This window comes from Aristolochia californica, unplaced genomic scaffold (genome assembly GCF_029961685.1).
Source record: "Aristolochia californica isolate CCGP_79_NKW_82.1479 unplaced genomic scaffold, dmAriCali1.0.hap1 SCAF_10, whole genome shotgun sequence".
Lineage (NCBI taxonomy): Eukaryota > Viridiplantae > Streptophyta > Magnoliopsida > Piperales > Aristolochiaceae > Aristolochia > Aristolochia californica.
This window is the reverse complement of record NW_027181771.1, coordinates 28944126-28964481: the sequence shown is the minus strand read 5'-3', so window position 1 is coordinate 28964481 and position 20356 is coordinate 28944126. Positions and strand designations below refer to the sequence as shown.

The following is a 20356-nucleotide window of genomic DNA, read 5'->3' as shown; positions in this document are numbered from 1 at the left end:
CACCACTAACTATTATGATGATAACCATTATATGTATTATTGGCGTTATGATGATTATTTTTTCATTCATAATTGCATAGTATTGTGTGGATAAGGCAATGATACATGTCCATCCCAGTGACAATATAATCATGGGTACTTTATCAGTCATGGTAGACAAAAGACCATATTTATAGGCTTCAAAACTGATATATGAGATAATTAATGATCAAATTACTCACCTTGCCCTTGTCTTAACACTAGCCATATATCTTGGAATCATAGTTTTCATCTTTATCATTCACAGGGAACTTAATATGTGTAAGTGATGGTTTTTGGGTTATCACCAAAATAGAAATAGGCTTGATTGGTAATAGGTCCATTGGAGCATCTTTTTAATGCAAATTTAGGTAGACCTTGCTATGATTGATTCATCTCCAACTAAATAGATTATTTGGTCAACCTAAACACCGCCTCATTATTCCCTTCTAGTGTGTTGGTGCATAAAAGTCTCATAATTTTGTGGCATTATACATGTGCTCAATGTCCTAGGTTTGTTTGTTGGGTGTCAGAGGTGTTTTGTGGGGGGAACACAAATAGGAAACTCAACCAATATTAGCAACACAAAAAGTGAAGCAAAAAAATCGAATCTTCTTATGCAATAGGATACCAACAAGATATTTAATTCTTCCAATGTGGATATCTCTTTTTAGAAAAATCAGATTGAGAAATGATTTATTGGGATAGAAAGGAGACTCACATAGATTTCTTTAGAGAAATAATTCTCAATATAAATCTGATGGAAGGTCCTATACACCATTTGTAGCAAGTTGGGTGTTTATCATATTCTCTCACCCCCCAACTTGAGGGGGAGTGTTAGAAGATAGGCCCGAAGCCATACATCTAAGTGTGTTAGCACAAACCAAGAAGAAGGCCCATAAGCCCACATAATGGTGGCATGATGGTAAATAACGAGTCATCTCATAAAAATAGCAGTGATGTAATTAGTTTAAGTTTTAAGAGTATTATTATAATAGTATAATCGTATTCATCTATAAATTGAGCTTCATGGAGAGGGTTACTACAAGTCCATAACCTCTTTCTTCCTCCTGTTTTTTCCCAATATGTTGTCTCCCTTTTTCTCCGTGAGATAAATCCATAGAGTCTTGAAAATTAACATGGTATCAGAGCAATGATTATCATGCTTCATAATATGGTGTTTTAGAAATCCAATATTGCTATCTGCTCGGGTTATTACTGCTCTTCATCCGAGTTATATTTTATAGTTAGGAAGATTTGCGTCTCGTGCTTTTTTTTGGTTAGGAAGAATAAAAAAACTCTTGTATCCCTCCATCTGATGGCGGAAAGAAGGGACAAATGCAATTTCTTCAATCAGCTTCCCAAAAACCTTTCTTCGTTGGCAAGATATTGCCACTGCCGGAAGACAACGACGATGTCTGTTCTAACTCCAATATTAGTGGCATACATTCCAGCAGTAACTGTGGCCATAGCAATGAGACCTAGTATTAATAACATCAAAGGTGATGAAACAAGAGTTGCTACTAGGACCGCCATGAAGGAAGAAGCTTGACCACTCATTCCTGTCTTGGACTTTTCAAGAACCAGTAGACCTTTTTTACAATATAGTGTAAAGTCCTTGCAATTGTTTTGAAACACATCATAGTTTCCAAACCCTTTCTGAACCAGATACATTAGCTTTGTGGACTACTATTTCTGGTGGGTCTGATTTTGCAATTGTACAGGTTCCTCTCCAAAGTTTAACAAGAAAAACGGATACAGCAACTTCATACTTGAAGCAGTAGAGAAATTCGTCATCAAGGAGGCAATGCAAGCGAGGACAACCCCACTCCCAGCTCCAATAGGCTTCAAGTTTGTCTTTATCTCAGGAAACCTCCGAGACTCGAGCCTTCCACTGGTAAACAAAACCAGTGCAGGAAAAGAACAAAGTGATCTTTTTTTCTCAGCCTTGGATGTTTTAATCGCCGTTACGAACGGAGAAACAAAAGTCTTCCCCTACACTGTTGATTTTTTTTGGACGATCTTCATTGCCTTCCAGCTTTAGTCTTCCCTCCATCAAGTCAAGTGGAAGTCTCTACAAATCCGTATAGATATTGATCAACTCGAATAAGGGAAACACAATAAATCCTAGTAATTCCGATTGATTGCCGCTCTATTTTTGGAATGGTTTTTGGAACCAACTTCCTCTTATAAACTATTGTTGATCGATCCTGCTCTGTTCGGCAAACAACATCCAAAAAATAAAAATCACTGCTGCCTCTCTGAGATTGTCTCTGTCGTTGATTCTCGTTGTTGTTTTCTTCGAGATGTCTACTTTGTTCCGTTTCTGGAGGTCGAAGATGACAGCCATTGACCTCACCAAATTATCTCCTAGTTATTTTCTTTTACTAGCTGTCGAAATCTTCTTGATTCGTTGTTGTTCTTCGTTGGCCCTCTCTTCTGTTCGCTGATTGATTCCCGTTGCCATTGCCAAAGAAGACGACTTTGTTGAGTCCATTTTCTGTTTTCTGTTTTTGCTCGCTAGATTGTTTCCTCTCTCGAGAACTTTGTTTTCGTCGAGTTTTCTACATAGCCAAGTACATTACAACTTTTGGCGACGGGGAGGAAGAAGAAGTTAATTTTCCGACTCGAGCTTTGCTTCTATTCTACCGAGTTAATTCGAGTCAACTTAGATCGACTCAACTCGGTTCGATCAACTGACTCAGCTCACTTGCTTATTGCCTCTGTTATACGGGCTCGGGTGCCAAGTTCTATACCTATTTCTTCTGAGACTCGGCTGTATTGGTCTGATACTTGACTCGGTTCGATTCGGTCCTTGTCTTCAGTTGGATTATTATTTTGAAGTATTGGCAACTTATTACTTGGTTCCAACATATTATTTGGTACAACTTTCTTTATTTAGTGATGGACTAACTGTGGATTATTTTATGAGCCAATTTTAAGGATTTTTATTATTTGGACCCAGGCCCGATTCAACCACTATTATTGTGTCTCTGATTGAGACACTATTATTGAAGAAGGACTTCTCAGTTGCTAATTGTTGTTAGCATTGGTTATTCTGATGAAGAAGAAAGCTTATGGTGGCCCCATAATATTATCCTCCGATGATTACCTTTTACCTCCTTATTTGACAATTTTATTCCTACCATTTGAGAGTTGGTGCCCTATGTTGGGACACTGTGATGGAGGAATTTATTAATACACTTCAAAGCCATGCCTATAGACCCACTACCTACAAAGGATAGGAGTGTGTCCAATATGAAGATATGATGAACTGCCATTTTATACAAGAATATCCTATACACCATTTGCAGCAAGCAGGGCATTCATGTTATTCTCTCACCCCTAGCTTGAGGGGGAGTGTTAGAATATGGGCACAAACCCACACGACCAAGTGTGTTAGAAGGTGGGCTCAAACCCACAGACTAAGGAGATGACCCATAGGCCCACATAATGGAGGCATGATGGTAAATAAAAGTCATCTCATAAAGATAGTATTGATGTAATTAGTTTAAGTTTCAGGGGTATTATTACAATATTGTAATCTTATTCATATGTAAATTGAGCCTCATGCGAGGGTTAACACAAGTTCATACCCTTTTTCTTCCTCCTATTTTCTCCCAATATGTCGTCTCCCTTTTTCTTTATGAGTTAAATCCATAGAATCCTTAAAATTAACAAAATCCTCAGTAATGTTGGTACAACTCGTTCAGGTAGTTGAGGTTTTCTGCTGCTACACAAAAAATTTCTGTTGCTTGACATTTGCTACTTCATATGTTAATTTCTCTTTTTAAAAAAAATTGATTTCAACAATTTTTCTTTTTTGAGTTGGAAACTACACTCAAAGATCTTTCCAACGGTTTATAATTTTCTTTAGGAAACATACGATAAGAGAATAAAACATCTAATGAAAAATAGGAATTAGGAAACAAAGATTTAAGGAAAAACAAGAAACTCCTCTTTTTTTCTTTTCTTTTTTTCTTCTTCTTCTTCTTCCTCTACCCTTTCTTCTCTATCTTCTTCTCCTTTTCCATGTCAGATATTTGCCCGACCTAATACCATGTTGATTTCTACATACAATACATAAATACAAGATATTTTAAGGGAAGGAAAGGAGAGAGGAACTCTAACTCTTGGGAGAGAAGAGAGAAGAAACCATGGGAGAGAAATAAGAGGAAAAGAGATAGAGAAGTGTATGGACAAAGTTGAGCCAAAAGGAAGAGGCTTGAATGCTCTACCCCACGTGGGTGTCTTTTAAGTTTTTTCAGCAATGAAGGTTTAAAACCAAGATTGAAAACCAAGAATCATTTTCATTGCAAGTTGAAGTTAAAAACTCCAACTTGAGGGAAAATCATGTAAAATAGGTATAAAAAAGTCTCACATAACTCTAACAACAAAAAGTCTTACATAACTGAAATTATTATGGAAAGAGGTCTCATTGAATAATTTTAGTTTACCGGTGTTTTAGTTATGTTAATTTTCTATTTATGTTCAATTCTTCAATTATTTTAAGATTTATCTTTTAGTATTATAAATATAGGCTCATATACTCAAATTACAACAAGTTATGTTTTTCTTTTCTAAAAATTCAACAAAAATACTCATACAATTCAATCCTGATTATTTTTTCCTTTGTTAGGATTTATGGGTGTTTAAAGGTCATGTTTGACAAGTTATTGAAAAACTAACTCACCCCATAAACACACATTCTTGTACTACTACAATTATTCTATCTTTAATATAAATTTTGAAAAATATAAATATATTTAAGTTAGAAAGAATAGTAATAGGATTTTCCACCTCACCTCTTCCATAATCTACAAAGGTGAAGGGTTGGGATTGCCTTTTTAACCTAGCTCATGTGACACCCTTATTAGGATAAGATAAGATGATGACCTTCCACTCTTCACCTTATATTGAAGTGGATAATCCATGCAAGGACCAATTTAGGTCAAATTGGTAACTCCTAAGCAGATATCTCACATAGGTGCAAAGTATATGCTCCTTACCTTATCTATTTTTGTTTGTGTAGACCATCCCTATTTTTCTAACACTTTTTGTGCTCTAAGTGTTGAATTTCTTGAAAAGAGAATTTTTTTACCAACTTGTTGTAATTTACATGAATCTCTATTTATAATATAAGAAACAAGTAGAATCCAATTATAATTAAATTACCTTTGTCCCAATTACATCCAAAGTTAAACACTAAAAGATAAATCTTAGAACAATTGAACAACTATAAATACAAAACTAACATAACTAAAACACATTTAACTATGACTATTCTATGATACCTATGAAATTCCCATAAGACTCCAAATTAATTTTGTCTCTGTGAGACTTTTTACAATGAGAATCATGTAAAGCTCTTCTATATCTACTCTTCAACACCTATTGAAAGGGATTATTGGTTTTTAATCTTCATTGTCTAAAACTTTTCAATACATGTTAAATCTTCATCAACCATTTTCCCCCTTTCTTAAAATATTTTGGTCACAAAAAAAATTACAATATGTGCAACAAAATGCCTCTTTCTTGTATTTCTTTTACTTCTCCCCTTCAAACTAAGGATAAAAAGGATATAGAGACTCACTCCTTGTCATACGACAAAACTCCATACACCAGTCAAAATATTCATAGTTTGAAATACACTCTACTCAATTTTAAAGGCAAAAAAATGACCCAACTTTAGGGCTTAACAAACATACTACTCACTTTTTAAGGATAACTCGAACACAAATCACATTTTGGGTGAAAAAAAAAAAAACACTTAACTCAAACTTGATGTTAGGTACACTCCTATACGTTTAAGCATTGATTTGAAGCGATAAAACACAAGATAGATAAAATCTAAAAATATTAGAGGAAAACAACTTTAACCAAAAAGAGGTGACATGTAACTCTCGTACTTCCAAAGTGACCTTATTTTTTCAACTAGGGGAGACTATAGTGGTAGAACTTCAGTACAACTATTTTTAGGCGACTACAATTTTTCGGTGTTAACAAAATAGGAGATACACAACCAAATAACAAAAAAAACAAAACTTGAAAGCAAAAGTCGTAAAAGTGACAGATCACGTTGTGGAACTCCTACTTCAAGCTGTGAAGAAATTTGTGGCCCAACCAGAATGGGAATCAAAGACTTCTTCGATAATACAGATGAACCCGAAAGTTTATGGTGGGTCTCTTGAAAAGTTTCATCAATCTTTCTCAGGTTATATACACCAACAGATCTTGCAGCATTCTCTGTCCACTCAAATGGATCCTCGATCTGCAACCAACAAATGTGAAGTAGGTATAAACATTACAATTCAAAAGTCAAAACGTTACATAGGTTCTTTTGTATGAAAATATTAATTTAGTAACAAGTTTCCAAATTAAAATATACTGAATGTCCTTGTCAACGTATCTAGAGTCCAAACACCTAGTTCAGTTACCAAATAATGAGGTTAATAATATTTCTGAACCTCAATCCTTGAACCAACCTGGACAACTAAATTCAAATAATAAATTAGCACCATATAATTTTCAAAACCCCAGTTTCCTTTTTCTGCAATCCTGGTTTGAAAGACTCAAGCAGGATCAATGAGGCTAATTTCTCTATTTACCCTGTATCTCCCCTTAAAAGGTAAGAAAAGATAATCATCATAGAAAAAGATTATTTGGTTGAACAGTTCCAAGAAGTGCACATAACTAAATGCCTTACAATTATTGGATAGGACTTCATTCTCCTTCTGGATTGACTCTGTTTGAGTTCCCAATTTCCAGTATATGTACAAATAAAATGTTCTGCTGATTTTGTCTTCATCTTGGAGAACTGTAAGACAGAGAGCATAAACGAAAAGTTGTGGAAAGAAAGTGAGATTTCAATAAAAACTTCAGTCAGTCAACACAAATTCAAAGAGCAACCCAAATCATACACATTTTTAAATGTAACGGTTAAATTACAAGGTAATACATATTTGGTGGTATCCACTAGTATACTCCTAGGTAAAACGAGCCAATCACACTTTGCACTGGAAAATATTCAATGCTCAAAAATTAAAAAACATTGGAATACCAGAGAAAAATTGCACATTATCATCATCACAATGCCTTCCTAATTAAGTTGGTATTGTTTAGATTAATCCTCCATTTCAGATTCTAGGAAGATGATATGCAATATACCCTGATAGAAACACAGATACAACCCACATCTGTTGAAATATATGATATAAATAACTCATTCATGCAAGTCATGGAGTATTTTGGTCTTGTACAATGTTTGTAGAATAAATAAAAATCCGCGTGACCTCTCACTACCTCTCTCCATAAACATTTCCACTCATATTTCTTTTCTTTTCTTTCACTTTTCTTTCGTCTGGATTACAACTAAACCATTACCAGATTTCAGTATCTGCAGGAATCCATCAGACTTTCAAAGACATTTAAACATTACAAAGGAACCATTTCTATAACAAGCAATATTTAGAGTACGTGACACAACGATTACCTTCTCAAAGAATGAAACAAACAGTTCAGACAGTGTGCTTTGATTTCTTCTGTATCTTTCACGTTTGAACCTTGCTATGTTTTCAGCACAAGTAGTTTCGATTGAAGCATATGACCGCATTCCTACAAAAATATAACTACAGACACTCAGCACTTCTTAGAAACTACTCCACCTCATAAACAAAACTCAGATTAACTCCACAATTGAAGCCTCCATAAATTCTTGTTATTGAGTCAATGAGAGAATAGACAAGCATTTAGGCACTCCCATCAATTACTGAATCTTGTAAATGCTATGTACCAATAAGATCGGCAATATTTCCATCAAAGATGCTCATCAGCGGAGGTAATATTGATGGCTCGCATGTCTGCAATCAACAGGCACAGGAACTTCTCAGCAACATACCTCATGTAACTACACTTATTAGCTTTAAAACCAAAAAAAAGACTTAAATATTTCAGAAAGCAACATCGAGCTTTCAAGAACAAGAAACCTAGGATGCAACTGGAACTAAATCAGTAAAAGAATGGGATGTTTCAGAGACTTCTTCACCCCATTTGAGTTACTGATTCTTACATTAGTCAGCGGCAGTGTTCATACCTCTTATGAGATGGAGTCATTATTCTCCCGATAGACAACACAACCCCATCAATTAATAATATAGTGATCAAGGTGTAAACATCCTCAATGACAAACTACATGCTTTGGCCCAAATGGAACAAAAATTTCTTAATGTTTCATAACCCCTATAAACAGAATATTACAGAATTTACCTGGAAATGAAAGATAACAAGTAAAGTAAGAGAATATGAATTAAATGTGCCATTTTTGGAGTCATTTATGCCTTGTGCCTTCGCCCATTCCTTGACCTACATATGAAAATCGTGTGAAAAATATCCATCACTGACAAGCAATCAGTCTACTGATACGATTGGTAAATAAACAAGTGTACAACTGACCAACAAAACCATATCACGGAACCGTTCATCTATATCATTTATCCACAAAAAGTATTTGGATTTGATTTGACACAGAAGATTGTCAATTGAGATGTCACATGAAATGCTTTGATTGCTCTCAAATTTTAAAATAGGAACACTCACCCATCGATTGAGTTCCAACTTATGTACACCTGCAGAAAAGAACAGGAAGAATTTCAACCATTTAAACCATGGAAGAAAGTAATTTAGAAATAGAGTTAAATTTAAAGGTTTAAGAGGCAAGAAAAGAGATAAATAACAGAGTCGTCGCAGAACTAGGAGAGATTGAATGAGAGGTCAGGCTCAACCTATATGTCCCCTAATATCTTTTGCTTAAGTAAAACAAATTGTTAGTGAAAATTAAGCTTAATAAACCTTCACTGGATCCCAGCCTAAGTAAGAAAATCTGAAAATCAGAAACATGTCAAATGATATGCCAGAAGAATTTGTTTTAGTTATTTAGTACATAGTACAACAACTAAAGATTTAAAAGAACAATAGTAAGCTGCAAGCTGTTAAGTCTGATTCAGAAGTTGCAGTCAATGACACATGACCATGAACAAAACTACACTCCCATCAAGAAACTGTATTACGTGTCATAGATTGCTTTGATGTTGAGAAAACTACTTATGGAGCTGTTAGCTTATTTAAGTAGAAATTCAAACAGAAAAAAGAGATAGAAAACCAGCAACTATAGTAAGCAAGCATAGCTAGGGGGTATTCGGATTGTGAGTACATGGCAGCTAGGGTGAGAAAATATAATGCATTGAACACTTAATTTGCATCGCCCTAACATAAGTCACTGTTTCTCAGTTCTATTGCTAACAATAGATACAAGTTTAAAACATTCTTTAGCAGCTATACAGTAGTAGAAATTGTAAAGGAAAACTTCTAAAATTTTCCAACATTATAAAAAAAATGACATGTTTTGAGATTCTCAAGAAAAGACACCTGATGTGTTTTTTTCACCAAAAGGAGCTTCAAAGCAATATGGTCATGCACATTACTTAACCACATACTAGAAAAACACAATCAATTGCAATCTCTGCTTTTCTTATGCCTTGCCACTTTTCCCATTACAAAATACTCTCTTCTGCAATCACCCTTTACCAGGCTACATCCCACTACCATTTCTAATGCCAGCAGCTGCATGAACTGCAAAATGATCATAGACGCACAAAAAGCTGTGTAGGTAGTCTAAACCTAGCAGCTGGCATCAGCAATCAGTGCCCCAGTAGATCACAGGGTGAGCTCATGCTTATGAACAAATCAACAGCAACAATAAAGGTCAAAAGAAAGCCATAAAGAGCTGTCTGTGAAGTCAACATTTGGAAGGCCAAAGTCAGAATGCATTTATGAAAGGTGATTTGAGAAATGTGATCCACAAAAAGATTGCATAATCTTCTGATCATCTAGAATCCACTAACCTTCTGCTATAGCTGTCAAGACAGTATCACCATGAATTTAAATATTAGACTAACAACAGCATCTGCTAACAGAAAGTAGATGGTCACTTTACGCAAAATGTTTTATTATAGATATCATGTGAAGTTAGATTATTATAGATTCTTGCTGATTTTCACTATAATCATATATTTTTTAATCAAAAAGAGAGTGCAAGATTAATATACTGTAGCAAGTACAAGACTGAAGAAGAGATTGCAAGACGAAGAGAGATGAATATGAAGAAGAAGAGAAAGAAATAACAAGAAAGAGGATATTCCAAAAGAAGGAAGTTGTCAAGATATGCAATTCAAGATGCCTTTAAGTTTGTACTATAGCTTCATTTGGTAAAATACAGAAGTACCCTTCACTTAAGATAAAGAAGTACAGCAACTTAAAATCACCCAAATCTAATTCTCAAGCAGTAAACTTTAGCAGAAAGGGGGGATAACCGAGGATTCTGAACTAATGTTTTTTTTATGAATGGTGTAACGACTCACCGAGTTGGGGAGAGAGGGGGGAAGGAGCCAGGGGCCCGGACTGGTTTGCTCAACTGAGCTGAACCAGAACTGCAGTCCTTTCCAGTCAGGGAAGAATCAATTTCAAGTAAAACAAAAGAAACCAGCTGGCTGAACCAGTTCAACCAGTAAACCAGAACGGTTGGACCAATTAGATCAATAGATAAGGGGAAAATATTTTGTGCTGGGGGAAGGATTCGAAGGATTGACCTATAACAGGTCTTGGTAAATGTTTAACCACTAACCAGCCTGCCAAACCACTGTTTTCTGTTCAATAAACATAGGGGTAGCATCTCATTTTTGCCCAAGCACTGGTTGAACCTGGTCTATCTGGGCCAGTTAGACTGGAACCAGCAATGCCTGCGGTTTGATGGCTGGTTCTGTTTTGAAAACACAGCTTTGTAGATCAAACTTGAGGATTAATGAAGCTAAGTGGTGATGAGAAACTACCTCTCCTTTGCAGTGCTCTCATTATGTCCTCTAGTAAATCCAGCTTGCGGCTTCTCTCAACTGATGAAGAGGACCTCAATGGCTCGACAGTAATATCTAAATCTCCCCATTTAGAGTAGAGATTAGAAATGAATGATCCAAATGGTTCAACAGTAGCACCTGTTAACAGTGTTAGTATTTTTAAACATATGAAATCAATCTCTAAGAAGCATACAAAAAGAAGTTAAACTTTCAAGCAACAGCTACGGTGAAATAATATACGTTGATAAAAGAATTGGCTGTTGTTCCTGAGAACTACATCATTTTGTTCTTCATGTTTAATATGTATATTGGGAGATAAATGGTTTTTAGTGATTTTAAGTGTACAAAGGCAATTATATAATTTTGTATTTGTTTCACTTAATAAAATAGATGAGGGGGTTGTCAACGAGAGTCTTCTCAAAAGCTCTCTTCTCAAAGTCTTCTCCATTCTTCTTTCCTTCCCTTCAATTCCTCTCTCTCTACTTTCTTATTTTTCATAAACTCAAACTCATTGTCTGTATGCAAACACAAAGTAAAGCATCAAATCGAGTCTTTATTTCATTACAAAATTCAAAAATATATCAAACACTTCAGACTTCTCTCATAAGAGATATACACACGTAAATCTACTAAAATCATCAATAAATGACACAAAATACTTATATTCAAAAGCACTAACAGCAGGACATGGTCTCCATACATTAGAATGAACTATTTTCAAAAGACTATGACTAAAAGACTAACTAGGAAGAAATGGTGTCATCGGCACTTCCCTAGCTAACAGGACTTGCACAGAAATGGAGATTGAGATGACAATGCAAAAAATAACTGGGATAACTTCGCTAGACAAGAATGACCTAGTTGAAAATGCCACTGGAAGGGTGTATTATTGACATGAAGCTGTTATGATCCTGGGGTTAAGTACTTGGTTTTCTGCTACTTAACAGGCCGGTTTTTTGGGTAGTATTGGTTAGGTGTTTAACAGAAGCGCATAAGATGCATGTGAAGAGGAATCCTCCAAGTGATATAATCTATCTCTCCCATGCCCTAAATCAATCATCTTACTCATCTGGATGTCTTGAAATACACAAAGAGTAGGATAGAAGGTTACTGAGTAATTCAAAGACTTTGTGATATGGCTTACAGAAAAAAGCAAAGAAGAAGTGTGGTTAATAGAACCTACTCCACTAACCAACAAAGATGAGCAAACAACAAGTGTAATTTATTTACATGACGAGGATTGACTAAGATTTTGAAAACAAATGAAGACATACCTGACATATGAGATGACGCACTAGAATTAAAAACAAGCCATTGGACGTACATGTAGGAGCAGAGTGAGGTCAAACGAAGAAGCTGAAGTCAATAGGGCCATCCTTTGAAATTGCAGAGGTATCGCTACTCCCAAAAAAACTCCAGTTTGTCCATACTGGTTTTCCAAACTTCTCTCAACATTTGTATAAAACATGGTTGGTACACCCACATAGACAAATTGTCTACCACTCTACCTCTACCATGACCTGAGCCCTCTCAGCTTTGTCCTTTGCTTCTACCACCATAACCAAAATTGGCCTCTAAGAGACTAGACCCATACTGAATATTAAGGACAAAATAGGTGGTTCCTTACTACTATGTGAACCACTGTTGATTCATGCATAACCCTATTAAATTCATTAGGGAGCAAAGGAACCTCATCTGAATTAGGCTTGTACTGCATTATACTCGGGGCCGAGACCTTCTAGAAATTTTGCAACATAAATTTGTTCTTTTTGTTATCTAAGTTGTTTATCATCAATGGTGAAAAGGTGATATACACTGATCTGCTATATGGGACTCCGTATCTCATTATAGTAATCAATAACCTTTCTGCCACCCTTCTTCAAACTAAAGAATCGAGCATATAGCTCATAAATCCTTGATAAATTACTTTTCTATGCATACATGAACTCAAGAAATGCCCAAATCACCTTTGTTGTTTCACAATTCATAACTTGGTTCCCAAGTTTGACATCCATACTTTTAAGCAACCAAGTCATTACTTGGTTGTCTATAGCTTCCCAATCATCATTTACTAGAACAGAAGGATCATTTGTCAAGCATTTTGTCATCTTCTTGCCTTTTAAATATATCCGAACTAATTTTGACCAGCTTAAGTAATTCTAACCATTCAATTTTTTTGTAGTTATTACAATTGTGTCCTTTCCATTTGAATAACTGGTCTCCTTAGTCGGTGTATACATTTCACCAAAATCAGCTATCTCAAAATCTAACAAAAGTCAACGATAGGTATGTGCAGATTATGCGGGCTTCACACAAGGCAATTAGGATAGAAAAAATAGCAAACAAGTTCATTCAAACCAACTTAGTCACCAATAGACCAAAATTCAATCGATAACCCCAAGGATGACATCACTTTCCAAAGGAGTCGCACCAATAGTGCAAGGCCTGCATAGGCAGACATTGGGATAGTCCCAACTGTAGAACCCTTTTAAGGACAAATTTTTTTCATAAAACTGATCTAATCAATTGTAGAAACCATTAACCCTTAGGTTATGGCAAAAAAAAAAAGGAAAAATACCCGACTCCAATCAAATAAAAGTCTTAAAGCTCCCCTCTATTAGAATATGCAAACTTCAAGAAGAGTGAAGAAGAAAGCCTACGAAGGTCTGAAACAGGATCTTACTACTTTGCTACCATGAAAAAAGTAAGAAATTGGAGAAGAAAGAGACAGAGAGAGAGAGAAAGAAGAAAGAGAGTGTGCATGTAGCACTCTTTGGAGGCTGAAAATCACAACTCCATTTCTCTTTTATTCACTTAAGTGATTACATGTGTAAGATTACAATAATGCCTCCTATAACCTCAACTCACATAATTTCATGAATCCAAACTTGAACTAAAGATTCCTCTCATGACATATGACCTATAGCTAACTCCAAATGCATATACCGGTAATGGAAAATGACAAAAATACCCTTTCCCATATTTTAACAATACCTTGTCTATACTTGGGTAAACATTTTGAAAATTGTTGACAACTTAGATGATTCCTAAGCTAGAAGTAGATCTTTCCATCAACATCTTGTAGTGAAACTGTTTTACCTTTGCATCAGCATTTAGTGTTCGACAGATATAATACTTTTTTCATAATGTTCCAAAAAAAAACATGTGTGCTAATTTTCATAGCCAAATATACCTTTCTGCTATTGGAATAAGGTAAGGGATAACAAAAATCATCAAACTCAAAAGATAGGCTCATTGACATCCTATAAGTATGTGTATATGTCTAATGCAAAATAGAGTGAAAAAACCCAATTAAAAGTCATTCGTTTCCCTTCAAAATGATCTCCCAAAGTCAAGATACCTCTTTCCAACTAATAAGCACAGGATCTTTTCAACCTCAAAAAATGTGAGATTACTCTCTCAAAAACAACAACTCTCACTCCCAAATAATTAGCCCGAGATGTGAAACACATGTACAACCATAGACTCGTAGACTTTTTTTTACCCACCAACATGCCTCCCTCACATTGCCTATAGCAACAACCAGGTTCAAGACACGGAGAACATACATACACGTGCCATAGAGAACAAACACAATTGCCACATGGAACACAAACATGGGCTAAGGTTAGCTTAGATACTATATAAAATTGGACGACTTCCTTTAAAATGACTAGCCAAAGTTATGAGGCTTCTTCCCAATTAATAAGCACAAGTCCTTTTCAAACCTAAAACAATGTGAAGCTATTCTCCTACATACAACAACATCCCTTTTAGACAACTAGCCTCAAAAGCGAAGTGCATCAATAACTAAAAGTTGGCCAAAATTTTTTACCCACCAATAAATTCCAATTTCTTGCCAATGTTTTCCAAGCTAACACAACAAGAACTTGTATATTGACAACATGCCAAGAGTTTTCTCCACAAAAATATTGTTAGACCTTTGCCTAAAGCATTCAAAATCAATGATCATACTAGGGGGAGGGGGGGGAGGGAGGGTTAGTTTACATGAATCATGAGATGAAGTTCATCCTGATTACTTAAATCATCCACTTGAACCCGATAGTGGTGCACCAACGCCGACTTCAAGTGGATGAAGCCGCCCAAGGCATAAGCTGTGGAATCTGGAATCCACAATAAATCCTGAGTCATCCACATGAAATGTCAGGACGCGACTCTTCCTCCCGAATTTTTTTTTTCTTTCTATCCCGCTCCTCGGCTTCTTCGTCTCCTTCCTCTTGCTTCCCCCTCTCGCTGCTCTCCCCCTCTTCTCCCTCTTGGCTAGCGATGAGCGACGACAGCATTCTCAGGCCTTTGCGATGAAAGGGCAACGCTGGCTAGCACGGGGAGATCCAACGATGCCGACGGCAGCGGCCAACAGGGGTCGATAGTGGCTGCCATTGAACCCCCTCTGCGCGTGGCTGGAGGTTGAAGACGACCTCCAGCGCAGAAAGCAAAGAATAAAATATATTTTTTGAATATATTGATAAAATCATTTATTTATTTATTTATTATATTCATTTTTTATTACTGTATTAAATTAGTGATTTAAGAGTGGTCAATTATTTTTGTTTAATTATTCATTTTAAGTTAAAATATATCTTATGTTATTATTAATTTATTATATTCGTTTTTGTTATTTTTAGTTTTTATTTATTTTTTTATAATTAATCAATGCACAGTTAATTGTCATACGTAATTATTATATAAATGTACAATAAACTGCAAGTGGATGAAGCCGCCCAAGGCATAAGTTGTGGAATCTGGAATCCACAATAAATCCTGAGTCATCCACATGAACCGTCAGGACACGACTCTTCCTCCAGAATTTTTTTTTCTTCTCTCCCGCTCTCTTCTCCCTCTCAGTTTCTTCGTCTCCTTATTCCTCTTGCTTCTCCCTCTCGGCCTCCCCCTCTTCTCCCTCTCGGCTAGCGATGAGCGACGACAACATTCTTGGGCCTCTGCAATGAAAGGGCAGCGCTGGTTGGCACAAGGAGAGCCAACGATGCCGACGGCGGCGGCCAACAGGGGGCCAATGGGGGTCGACGGTGGCCGCCATTGAACGCCCTCTGTGTGTGGCTGGAGGTTGAAGATGACCTCCAGCACGTAGAAAGCAAAGAATAAAATATATTTTTTGAATAAAATAATATTTTTTGAATATATTGATAAAATAATTAATTTATTTATTTATTATATTATTTTTTATTACTGTACTAAATTAGTGATTTAAGAGTGGTCACTTATTTTTGTTTAATTATTCCTTTTTATGTCAAAATATATCCTATGTTATTATTAATTTATTATATTCGCTTCTATTATTTTTTAGTTTTTATTTATTTTTTTATAATTAATCAATGCACAGTTAATTGTCATACGTAATTATTAAATTAATGTATAATAAACTGTAATCATTAATTAATACAATATTTTATTTAATTAATTTGTATATTAACATATTTTAATTCTACATTAAATTACTTATTAGTATAATAATCATGTTTTTTTGGTTAATTTCGTGTTTAGGTATATATGTTCTATTTAAGTATATTATTAAAAGTTACTCGTTCTCTTGTTTTTATGATATTTTTAATTTTGGGGCACCGACACTGGAAATTGTTTTCCAGTGCAGCACTCGTCTTCGCTAACACCTAACTTAAACTTGAACTTGAATTAGCTCATTCACTTGAAGATGAAGATGAAGTTGAAATTGAAATTGATTCAGGAGTAAAGGTTAACAACCCATTCCCCCTCCCCCCATTCACTCTCTTGCATTACATCAAAGTTCTAACAGCTCTGGTGGCAGATCATTTTTGGATGGTGTTAATCAAACTATTTTTGCATTAGGTGATAGCAAACATCAGAAGCTTGATCTTGGTGATCCAATGCAAAAGGCCTTTGAAACATTTATAAAAAAATGTAAACCTTCAAACATCACCAATATGGAGTCTATTTGTACCTAACATAACGCTTCAAAGAAAGAATTACAAGTCAGATGTAATACCTATTTAAGAACTTATAACTTTTATTTTAGAAAATCACAATGCATTGTCTAAGACCATGATTGCAATGCATCTTTTAGGGGGGTTGTTAGTCCATAATGAATTTGAATTGAAGTGAATAATTGAATTAAGCTTCAACTCATCCTGGGGTATTAATGTAGACGAGTTCAAGTACACTGGAAGACAGATTCCAATGTTAGTGCCCCCAAATGAAAAGTATGATATAAATAAGAGAATGAGTAATATTTTATAATATACTTAAATAGAACTTATATCTAAACAAATAATTAACCAAAATAAACATGGTTACCACACTTACAAGTTATTTAACGTGTAGTATTAGAATATATTAATATCCTAATTAATGAAAAACTATATTATATTACTTAATGATTATATTTTATTATAAATTAATACAATAATTAAGTGTGACTAGAACAAATTATTAAAAATAAAAAATAACATAAGAGAATATAATAAATAAATAAATTATTTTTTAATAACATAAGATATGTTTTAACATTAAAAACCACTAATTTAATACAATAATAAAAAATTAATATAATATATAAATATATATTTATCAATAACATAATATATATTTTTATGTATTATTAATTAATAATATATTGTCACAAAATTTAAAATCATTGGTTTAATTAATTATAGCACTGGGATAATTAAACTAAAATAATTTATCAAATATTTATTTTAACAATATTTTAATTATGACTATTAAATCACTAATTTAATATAATAATTATAAAATAAATATATTAAATAAATAAAATAATTATTTTATAAATAAAAATTATAAATTATTATTTTAATGACGATGGTTTAATTTTTCCTAACTTAGGAAAAATTAAACCATCGTCTTCCTCACGGCACGTGTCGTCTTCCTCAGCGACAGGCCAGTGGGCAACGGCGACAGCCGCGACACTCCAACAGTACACCGAGAGTGAAAAGAGAGGGAGGCCGAGAGAGAAGAGAAGTCAAGAGGCTCGGCCTCCCGTGCTCTGTGACGGAGGTCGAGAGGGAGAGGGGAGGGAGGAAGGCCGACAGGGGGGGGTGAAGAGATGTAAGAGGCCGAGAGAAGAGAAGTCGGGAGGCTCGGCCTCCCGTACTCTGCGACGGAAGACGAGAGGGAGAGGAGAGGGAGACCGACGGGAGGGAGAAAAAGAAAAAAAAATTGGTCGAAGTATCACGGAAGGGGGAGGGGGGAGGGGGGAGGGGAAGGAGCAACGCGCGCTTCAATTGGTTGATTCGCAAATTAGGTGGGAATCCAAATTCCCCGATTTTTTCCTGAGAGAATGAAGTGACATAATTCACTTGAAGAGTAATTCATTCTACACTAACCCATTTATCTAATGAACTAAGTAATACGGGGGGGAATTCATTCCACTTCATTGTGGACTAACCCCCCCTTAAAGTCATTGATTTGAAATACCTTTTTTTATAATGTTACTGATGTAAAAAACGTGGATCATAAAGTCTAACAATTGCAGGAAATAATTTTTAATTTTTTTTTATTTAGACCATTATTTTATTTTTTTGCTAATTGATAATCTGAAATAACATTTGAGGGTTTTTAATATGATAGAACTTCACACAAAATCCAGGAAAAAAATCACTTTAAACAGTTCTCAGACAGATACCTCTCAAACTTTCGACAGTTTGAACTACTCCTTTGAAGTCATCGATGACATCCGACCGTGTCGATTGATCGTCCTCTGAAGGTTTGACTACAATAAGTATTTCTTGAAGAGCCGACTCCAAGACAAATGAACCAGCCATAATACCTGCCAAGTATAAGTTCAACATAAAATGATTACAAAATAATCATTGGAAATAACAAAAAACTTGAGTTTGAAACAACATAATTCAATATGGTACTAGACAAGCATTTGTTTAGAACCAGTTATGACTCACATCCACAACAGGGAACTAAGAATATAAAAGCAGGCACTAGAGCAATGTCATTACTAAAACTTCATATACTACAGGAACTTTTTAAGTAAACCAACATCTTGATCAAGAGTGTTAAAGCCAGTGTGTTCTCTAGCTGCGATTTACTGAAGAAACCAGAAGATCAAGTATCTGAGATTATGAGCAATCTAAGACAGATGCAGAAAATCACAGTTTAGGATAACAAAGTTTAAACCAAGCTTTTCAGAATTGCTCACATTCTCCTAGGAGCTTTGCACAAGAAATTTATAGATTACTGGACCCCAAATTGTTATGCTGAGAAACATACCACCGATTGTTTTCCAAAATTTAAGAATATTGTGCCATTTGACAAATATGTTGCAGATGGCCCTGCAAAAGGTTGACCTTTGAGAGCAACATTAAAATCTATTGCAAGGTCATTCACACTAGCTTGACTTAGCACATGCATATATGGCACATATACGTATTTGATATAAAAAAGACAACTTGAAGATCACAACGAAACAATTACTGGTATTTCGTACAAAAAGCAATAAAAAGTACCGGAATTAACTAGAGACTTCCATGCTAGCAGATGCAAGGCTTCATTGTATCATGCACTTGTTTTCCATTGAAGAGTTTGTTATAATCATCCAACAAATATCCGATGACACTGCTGGCTACTCACGCCATGTTAAAAACTAAAACTCAAGAATCAAGCAACCTTGAGAAGAAACGAAAAGAGAAATTGAAGTTACAAAGTAAAACGTCAAAAGCAAGAAACAACAATTCGATGAAGACACAAGTATGAAATCAAAGAGTGAAAAACGAAATGAACTCCCGGCAGCTGTCAGTAATCTAGTTCAGAATATCCATAATCAAGGAAAGAAAATCACAAATTTATCACACAGGGAGTACGTCATGGTAGATTTCAAATATGAGAGCGGAGGAGATGATCACCGGAGTTCACAAGAACACTATCTTCACGAGCAACAGAGGCACACAAAGACTTCAGTCTTCTAGGAGACTACATTCTCTACAGCGAGGTTTGATCTCAGGAAAAGGAAAGGAATCGTACGGCCGGAAGAATAAAAGTAAAAAGGGGGGCGATCGAAGTCGGGCGGAAAGAGCAGTTTGCTTAATGGAGAGGGTTTTACTACATTCTCTACAGCGAGGTTTTTGATCTCAGGAAAAGGAAAAGGAAAAGGAAAAGGAAAAGGAATCGTACGGCCGGAAGACTAAAAGTAAAAAAGGGAAACGATCGAAGTTGGGCGGAAAGAGCAGTTTGCATTTGCTTAATGGAGAGGGTTTTTGTTCTGCTCCTGATAGGGATTAGTCAACATGAGTCAATAGATGAAGTTAATCTAGATTATTTAAGTAATTCAAAGAAGCTGTTAATGGTGCAACAACTCCAACTTCATCTGAAAGATATAGGTTATTAGGATGAAGACGCCTCAGGCTTAAATCATGGAAGCAGGAATCCGTCCAAATTTGTGATTCATCCAC

General features: G+C 35.3%; 1 protein-coding gene across 1 annotated transcript; it reads right to left on the bottom strand.

Annotated features, from left to right (window-relative positions):
- Nucleotides 1-5924: 5924 nt before the first annotated feature.
- Nucleotides 5925-19796, bottom strand: LOC137942669 (protein HESO1-like). Its single transcript, XM_068788399.1, has 10 exons — nucleotides 19769-19796; nucleotides 19415-19574; nucleotides 18580-18723; nucleotides 10902-11060; nucleotides 8614-8642; nucleotides 8284-8379; nucleotides 7811-7877; nucleotides 7511-7632; nucleotides 6725-6835; nucleotides 5925-6289 (listed from the first exon to the last, which is right to left on the bottom strand). The coding sequence occupies exons 3-10, from the start codon at nucleotides 18716-18718 to the stop codon at nucleotides 6002-6004; spliced, it is 1011 nt and encodes a 336-aa protein (XP_068644500.1). The 5' UTR covers nucleotides 18719-18723; nucleotides 19415-19574; nucleotides 19769-19796; the 3' UTR covers nucleotides 5925-6001.
- Nucleotides 19797-20356: the final 560 nt, after the last annotated feature.

Excerpts from the sequence above, each read along its gene's own strand:
- LOC137942669 (XM_068788399.1), bottom strand. The coding sequence starts at position 18,718 with ATGGCTGGTTCATTTGTCTTGGAGTCGGCTCTTCAAGAAATACTTATT. Across the intron at positions 8,643-10,901 it reads GAGAGCACTGCAAAGGAGAG|GTGTACATAAGTTGGAACTC; the intron begins GTAGTTTCTCAT and ends TCTTTTCTGCAG. Across the intron at positions 6,836-7,510 it reads TTGTTTCATTCTTTGAGAAG|TTCTCCAAGATGAAGACAAA; the intron begins GTAATCGTTGTG and ends TCTGTCTTACAG.